This window comes from Anomaloglossus baeobatrachus, chromosome 2 (assembly GCF_048569485.1).
Source record: "Anomaloglossus baeobatrachus isolate aAnoBae1 chromosome 2, aAnoBae1.hap1, whole genome shotgun sequence".
Lineage (NCBI taxonomy): Eukaryota > Metazoa > Chordata > Amphibia > Anura > Aromobatidae > Anomaloglossus > Anomaloglossus baeobatrachus.
This window is the reverse complement of record NC_134354.1, coordinates 694,513,520-694,522,029: the sequence shown is the minus strand read 5'-3', so window position 1 is coordinate 694,522,029 and position 8,510 is coordinate 694,513,520. Positions and strand designations below refer to the sequence as shown.

General features: G+C 42.3%; 1 protein-coding gene across 1 annotated transcript; it reads right to left on the bottom strand.

Annotated features, from left to right (window-relative positions):
* Window positions 1-251: 251 nt before the first annotated feature.
* LOC142289976 (keratin, type II cytoskeletal cochleal-like) lies at window positions 252-7,448 on the bottom strand. Its single transcript, XM_075333920.1, has 9 exons — window positions 7,029-7,448; window positions 5,125-5,333; window positions 3,746-3,806; window positions 3,562-3,657; window positions 3,282-3,446; window positions 3,072-3,197; window positions 678-898; window positions 538-566; window positions 252-448 (listed from the first exon to the last, which is right to left on the bottom strand). The coding sequence occupies exons 1-9, from the start codon at window positions 7,446-7,448 to the stop codon at window positions 252-254; spliced, it is 1,524 nt and encodes a 507-aa protein (XP_075190035.1).
* Window positions 7,449-8,510: the final 1,062 nt, after the last annotated feature.

Sequence of the window (8,510 nt, the reverse complement as noted above, 5' to 3'; positions counted from 1 at the left end):
ATATAGATTGTACCTCAGAATTGAGAATTTTGATAATGACTGATCATTTCTGGTAAAGAAAGAGGCAAATTTGTTTTATAAGATATATTACAAAGTTTCTTATTTTCATGTTTACTATTGATTTATGAAAAAACAATTAAAATGACAGATACACTTTAAGCAACTAAAGCAAAGGTCAAATATGAATGAAAATTAAAGGTTCAAAGCCCGAAGTGCAATAAAGGTCTGGCAGCCTTTCCGATTTTTCCATTTCAGCAGTGGTGCTTATGACTGGAGTGATGATTGCCTGAGGTAGAGTGATGCTTGCTTGTGTATGTGTGGCCATGACTTTTGCCGCTGCCGGAACTGAATCCACCTTTATGATGATGATGATTATGGTGATGGTTATGTCCACCATGAGACGTTGCTCCCGAATGATGTTTCCCTCCTGTACTTGAGTGCAGGACAGCTAGAGATGAGAAAATGGATTACTGTAAACAATAACAGAAATTTGGGAACCAAAAGTGTAGATTCTATATAGTAGAGTGTGTCACTTACAGATGCTCACTGAGCCGTCAGAAGCCAATCTGGAATAAAGCAAAAATGAGTTAACCGGTATGATCTAAAGCTGTATACTACTTCACAGTATATGTATCCATCATCCTATTATGGAATGATATTATCTACTTGGCAATCACCTGTGTTCCTCTCCTTCTAGCATTTTCTTATAAGTGGCAATCTCGATATCTAGAGCCAGCTTGACGTTCATCAGCTCCTGGTATTCCCGCAGTTGGCGAGCCATGTCCTGCTTGGCCTTCTGTAGGGCACCCTCCAGTTCAACCAGCTTACCCTTTGCATCTTGGACAGCAGCTTCCCCTTGTTCCTCAGCCTCACTAATTGCTGACTCCAGTGCCGCACGCTATAAATATATCAAACAGTATTATAAACAATTTTCTTGGTGCTCTCCAAATAGTGATCCTCTGGAAAGATTAGCAAATCTGCCAAAATTCAAATCTGAATTCGACCAGGAGATTCAATGTACATCAAATGTATTCAGTGCAACTTGATTGTGCTCTGATTTCCAATTAAAGGTGTTTATAAAAAGAAAAAAGTTATACACTCACCTCGCACAGCATCTATCCCACCACTGCAGGTCCTCATCCAGTTTTCTGCTGGCTTCCTCCATCCAGCTTTGGTCTACTTCTCTTTAGTGTTCACTCCTTGGCACTGACTAGACCTTGCTTGACAAGGGATGTACATTATTATTAAGGATGATCGAATACCTCAATTATTCGGCTTCTCGAATATTCGACGAATAGGGCGCCACTATGAGAATATTCTATGCAAAATGTAAGTCTATAGGAAGCCCGAATAATTCCGAATAGTTGTTATTTGGGTTTCCCATAGACTTACATTGCGCATCGAATATTCGCGAATAGTCAAATAGTGACGACCTGTTCGGAAAATATTCGCGAAGCCGAATGATTGAGGTATTCGATCATCCCTAATCATTATGTCTTGTGAGGTCTAGTTAGCAGCAGAGGCACCAAAGAGTGAAGACTAAAGACAAGTAGACCAAAGCTGGAAACAGAGAGCCAGTGGAGGACTGGGCGAGGAGGTCCAATTATCGAGACTGGTAAGAGGGCTAAGTAAGCATTTTTTTTATTATTTTCACCCTACCTTAAAAGGAATCCGGAAAAATTGAATCAAGCTGCCATTTTAATGGATTTAAGCAAATCAAATTGCAAAAGTTTGAATACTTAGGGTACGTGCCCATGATCAGGGATCACAGTGTTTTGGACACTGCATGTTTCAGCACAGTGATGTACAGTACAAGCACAGTGGATGTATGATGTACAGTACAAGCACAGTGGATGTATGATGTACAGTACAAGCACAGTAGATGAGATTTCTAGAAATCCCATGCCCACTGTGCGTGTAGTGCCCACCACTTAAATTGGCCTGCAGTGCAGTTTTCCAAGTCGCAAGCATGACAATTCTTTGCTGCGGAGCTGCAAGTGTTCTTCGCAGTATGGTGGGCATGAGCATCTGCGATCTCCTGTGGAGGAGACTCATGGCTCCGCAGATCAGGATCGCTGTGTCCAGGACGCAATGGGTCCTGAACTTGTGTGCTTATTCCCTAACAATTCCTAATTTTGTGGGGAAATTTGTAGTGAATTTTGTTTGCTTTGAATTAATTTGTCTCTACTCGTCCTGCTGTAAAATTGTGACTTGTGTTCTTCCAACAGCTCCTGATGTGTGTATGTTACGTAATGCCCTTTGACCTCATACCTAATTTTCAACAAATTACATTTTTTCTTACATTTTTTTAGCATTATGGAATCTAGACTAACATCCTCTCTTTTATCATTTATCTGAGTGATCAATCCAGTCAAATAGAGTTCTCCAATGTGGCTTTCTAAAATGACATGTCCATTGTCCCTGTACTTAGAATGTCACTTCAAAGGTTTCCTGAAACTGTGGAAAACTGATTTAGCGCCTTTATAGAGCAATGTAGACCTTTTGCTTTGGAAATTAAAGATGATAGTGGTCAATCTTTTCTTATTAATCCAAGTTCAGATTACAGTATGTATGGTATGCGGACCACAGTATCTTGGCTATCTCTAGGTCTCCCAACCCAAACGAACAGCCTTAAATGTAAGTGTGGGTTGAGAGACCTGTGGTAAATAAATCAATGTGGCCAATGTAATGACTGTTAATTACGTCTATCTGTACCAGCCTAACTCTGTGATCTACCGTTCTTTTGTCAGGCATACTAGAAACTTACTGTTTGTTACCAGTTGGGGGTGTGTCACCAAAGATTCTGACCAATCACTGCTCCTGCTATCAGGGACACGCCCACTGTGTAGGGACACTCCCCTGTGACAAGGGAAAGGGTAATACCCAGTTGCCAATTTATTTATGAGTTAGTAGAAGGATTAACAGAGGAATAGTATAATATGGTGGTAATGTGGAAGACAGTTTATGGTTTCCATATACGCTCTATGCTATAATCTATGATGATTGCTTAGTATCCAAATGTTCCAAAATGTCATTTTTATTCCCATTGTATCTTATTGGGTTTGACTTACCTGGGACTTAGCGCATTCAATCTCTCCTTTAAGTCTCTGAATTGCTCGGTTAAGTTCAGCGATCTCGTTCCTGCTATTCTCCAGATCATTGCCATTTCTTCCAGCCGCCATACGAAGTTCATCAAACTGTGATACAGGAAAATACAAAGCTCGTAAGCTCTTAATGTTAATAAATGCGGTGAATATTTAGTATGTGGATCTTAGGCTCACCCTTGACTGGTACATGGCCTCGGCCTCAGCTCTGCTCCTGCTGGCAATCTCCTCATATTGGGCTCTGACCTCGGCGATGATGCTATCCATATCCAGATCTCGACTATTGTCCATAGACACAACCACTGAGGTGTCTGAAATCTGAGCCTGGAGCTGACTGATCTCCTGAAAAACAATGAAATAATCAGAATTAATTAATATGTTCTTTAATTACTGGATCATGTAAAGGAAGTATCTTAAAAGAAATGGTAGTATGTGACAAAGACTAAATATTTTTTACCGCCTCATAGAGAGTCCTCAGGAAGTGGATTTCATCGGTCAGTGAGTCGGCCTTAGCTTGCAGTTCAGCTTTTTTAATGTAAGCAGCATCAACATCCTACAAATATACAGTAATTGGGTAAATAGTTTGTCCTCTTAAATAAAATTATTACTTGGACAGGGGAGCTCAAGATTTTGATATATACCCTCTTTAGCAAGACAAACTCATTCTCCGCTGCTGTGCGCTTGTTTAGTTCTTCCTCATATCTATGGGTGAGAGATGTCATTATTCATATTGTATACAATCATATTTCATGTTCCATGCTAAAATGTAAGTTTGACCTTAAAACACCTGTAGATGCCTGTGTCCTCCATATGGTCAAGCACCTTCATCCTTTTTATTCTTTGTAGGAATGAATTTGTGAATGTTACACTTTTTATTTTGTCATAATTGCATCCCACTCATAAGCAGTGCTGGCTCCCCCCCATTTTCTCGTTTACTGGTCAGGTGGTTGACCGCCACCTTGCTGTGCACGCCCAGTGTGGTTTGCAAATTCCTTCTGTTGCCATCAAAATGCATGTTGGTGCCTGTTCACATACAGCCACCGCCTCCTGTTCCATAGGCATTAATACTTAAGCACCACCTGCCTGGGGCTGTTCCGCCCTTCATCCATGTCTGCTGGTCTGACACTGTGGGGGCTAGTTCAGACATTGTGCTAGTGGCAGGCACCTGGACTGCCTCTCTATTCGCAGTTGTCAGCCCATGCAGCATGGGAGCGGTTCTGACACTTCTAAGGTAGGTGGTGTTCCTATATGGTCCTGCACATCACACGAGACCACATGGTACGCATGTATATTATATACTGTAGTGTAGGGACCCCCCTTATAGAGATTTGCCGTGACGGGGCAGGGAGGCTCAAATCATTGATCAATTATTTGCTAAAAATCTCATTGAATTGATACAATAGGAATGAATTTGTGAATGTTACACTTTTTATTTTGTCATAATTGCATTCCACTCATAAGCAGTGCTGGCTCCCCCCCATTTTCTCTTTTATTCTTTGTTGTAACTTTTTTTTGAGAACATCCTATTCCCCTTAATTGAATTCTAATATGAAGACCCCGTATAAGTCACAAGATACAGATCCCACTGCTGACACCGGAGTATGTTTTAAGGTGAACCTTACAATTAAATCTGAAGGGAAACCTGGCAGTAGAAATTAAAGGGATTAACTGGGACTCACAAATTGACAACCTTGATTGGGAGTAAAACTGCAGTACTCGGCAATGGATTCTAAACAATGTATGGAGCAGGGGGTGTTCTCCTCTGGGCATTGTTTACATCTGTCAGATATCCGTTGATTCATGGGAGTACCGTGTGTCAGACACCCACCGATCTCATACTGATGATCTATTACATGGATAGCTTGTCAATGTGTGAGTTTGTAGGTAAACCCCTTTCAGCATTCAAGAAGGTGACACTACCCCCGAAACAAGATTGTTGAAGAAACCAAGTCAACATATTTTTCAATTGTAACTATGCATGAAATGCATTCTAGATAATTTTTCACAATTGTTCTCTTACTTTCTCTTAAATTCTTCCATTGTTTCTTCCATGTTGTTTCTCTCTGCTTCTAAACGAGAACTTTCACCTTCCAGACTCTCCAGCTGTCTCCAAAGGTTGCTGATAAATGCCTCAAATAGAGGTTCAATTTGGCACCGGGCCGTTTTCTGTTCTTGTAGTAGAGCCCATTTGGTCTCCAACATCTTGTTCTGCTGCTCCAGATATCTTACCTACATGCATACAAGTATAGATACTGACGTTAAAGTATTGCATTGTGCTAGTGAACACTATGCGCTATTACATATTTGCACCAATTAATAAGTTTGTGCTATTACTTTTTGTATGGTAGACAAATCATAATGTATAGTACAGCATGATCTACTAAATTTCTTACACAGGCAATGTACTGTATATATCTACAAGATATACCTTTTTCACATATGTACTAGAATTGAGGAAAATGATTTGCAGGATGGAAGTTCATAGCCACCCAACAAGAGTCCAGACGACCTCCTCCTACCTGTGGACATCCCCAGTGCTTCTTCCGATTATTATGCATGGGGCAAATGTCATAGTTGTAGCTCTACCTAATAATAAGAGGCGCTGTAGATGCCGGAAGGTAGGAAAAGGTTTCAGGGCTTTGGTCAGGCAGCCATGGACTTTTTTCAAATGCTGCAACTGGAAAAGGGCTCTGCAAATCTTTTTTCTCAACTACTGTGTTCATATGAAGAACAAGTGGCGATGTATTCCTTTATGCCTACAGGGGTATGCATCAGAGTCTTCTCTCAGAGGCACTCATGATGTATACCTTCAATAGAACTAAAAGGAAAGTGTGACAAGAACTTCACCCCAAAACACTGTGTCTGAAAATTGAGGATCTGATCTGGCATAAACCCTAAGGGGCACTTTGCACACTACGACATCGCAACCTGTAGCAACATTATCGCTACGGCAGCTTCACATGCACTCACCTGCCCTGCGACGTCGCTCTGGCCGGCGACCCGCCTCCTTATTAAGGGGGCGGGTCGTGCGGCATCATAGCGACGTCACACGGCAGGCGGCCAATAGAAGTGGAGGGGCGGAGATGAGCGGGACGTAAACATCCCGCCCACCTCCGTCCTTCCGCATAGCCGGCATGAGCCGCAGGACGCAGGTAGGAGATGTTCCTCGCTCCTGCGGCTTCACACACAGCGATGTGTGCTGCCGCAGGAACGAGGAACAACATCGTAACATCGGTCATTTCCAAATTATAGAAATGACCGCCGCTACACCGATGATACAATTACGACGATTTTGAGTTCGTTAATCATATCAAAAAGGCTTTACACACTACGATATCACCTGCAACGCCGGATGTGCATCACTTTCAATTTGACCCCACCGACATCACACCTGCGATGTCGTAGTGTGCAAAGTGCCCCTAAGTCATATCACAACCAAAAATACTATGGTGTAAAGTTTATCATTCCCGTCAGGTCAGTTTTCTGCTATAAAAAGTGGCAAATTATGGTGTATGCCATATTTGTGGAAATCTATTTTGCTTCAATCATTCAATCGTTGAATTAGCGACTATCTAACGATTGAGGGAGGGGCATATGTAATTTTTATTATTTTGTTTTATATATGTTTAGTATGTTCTTGGGTTAGGAGAGATCTTAAGACATAATAATGTGAATTTGAGTTGCATCAAATATACTGTAGTGTAAGCAAATCAAATTTCCTTACCGAATTCAAGTGAACCTGCTGAATTCTAATTTCAACAGGTTCTCTCATTCATAATACTCTACAAGCAAAAATTTTATGTAGCTGCATCTTCTTTTGGATATACTGTGTATATATACTGTGTATATATATATATATATATATATATATATATAGGTGTGTGTGTGTGTGTGTGTGTGTGTGTAAATATATAATAAACTCACCTTGTCAATGAAGGAGGCAAACTTGTTGTTCAGTCCTTTGATCTGATTCTTCTCATCTGTTCTCACTCTTTGAATACTTGAGTCAAACTCCAAATTTAGAGGGGCGAGAAGACTCTGGTTTACAGTAACAGGAGTTATCCCTGCAGAACAAGTTGACCCTCCAAAACCACCCATGCCTCCAGATCCATGTCCTCTTTTGCCCATGTGACAACCTCCAACTGAGATCTTGTGTCCCTTGGATCCAATACTATGGGCGCTCTTGCTGCTGAAGCAATGTTGAGTCTTGTGTCCATGTCCGGTGTGTTTAGAAGAGTGGGATAAGATGCTGTGAGAGCTGGAATGTTTAGGTAAAGATACAGAACAGGAGCTGAAGTGCTTGTGCCCAGAAGAGGCATGGATGGAGTGATGGCAAGATGACATGGTGGCTCGTCTCACGCTGGTGATAACCTACGGAGGATGTACAGTTTGTGAAGACTTCTGCTGTTCTGAAGACCTTCAGTTTGTGATTTTTATACTTGAATTGGTTATTAACAGTCACATAAAATGATTACTACTTCATGAGTGTTATATGGTAGCATCATTTGTTTCAGTTTATAGAAGGCAGTTCAGCAACACACCTGCATTATGAAAGCCATAACGTATGTTATTGGCTATGCTCAGAAGAATGAATGTTTTCTATATCCAGACATAGAATAGAGTAAGAATAATGGTAATATTAAAATATGAAGTTGTCAAAACATGAAAATAGTTAAAAGTTTGTATCCTTGCACATGTACAGTGCAAAAGATTGGGGATGATAGAATATGACCAAGGATATTGTATTATAGGTTCACTTGACATAAAGAATAACCTAGCTCTTGAGTTAAATATACCGGGTTTCCCCCTTTAAACCAAACCTAATATTTGTTTTTTGGTGTGACGTGCCTAGTATGTCAGTGGTTGCTGAAAGGTTTAAAGGGGTTGAACAAAGTTATGACCTAGCCACAGGAGGGCAGATCAAGTGTCGCGGGCGGAGGAGGGGACACCGCGCTCTCCCACTGCTGCTCGGGTCCGGCTGCCGCGGCTGCTGCGGCCTGCTGCTGCTCGGTGACTCGAGCAGTGGGCCGGATCTCGGGGACTCTAGCGGCGCTCCTCGCCCGTGAGTGAAAAGGGGGTTGTTGGGTGTGGGGATTGTTTATTGTCCGTGACGCCACCCACGGTTGTGGTGATTTGTAGCACCACCGCTGCTCAATATGGGGATCCCAGGAGCGGTGATGCGGAGCAGCCAGGTATTGTGTTGCCCCTCCGTGGGTAGGGGTTGGTGATCCCAGGGCCCAGGGATGGTGTGAAAGGTACAGGGCCTGGTGGGCGCAGGGACGCGGGGCAGCGCTGTGCCTTGCAGCACTGTGGTACTCACTCAGCCTGAGACGTTGACACAGTTTTACGGTAAACCACGCGGCTGGAAAGACGGTTCCCACGGACGGCTGCACTTGCTCTCCCAGT

Bases quoted from the DNA above. Each gene is read 5' to 3' on its own strand.
- LOC142289976 (XM_075333920.1), bottom strand. From the start codon at position 7,448: ATGTCATCTTGCCATCACTCCATCCATGCCTCTTCTGGGCACAAGCAC. The intron at 3,658-3,745 runs GTATATATCAAA...GTATATTTGTAG, and splicing joins AGTTTGTCTTGCTAAAGAGG to GATGTTGATGCTGCTTACAT. The intron at 899-3,071 runs GTAAGTCAAACC...ATATATTTATAG, and splicing joins TTGAATGCGCTAAGTCCCAG to CGTGCGGCACTGGAGTCAGC.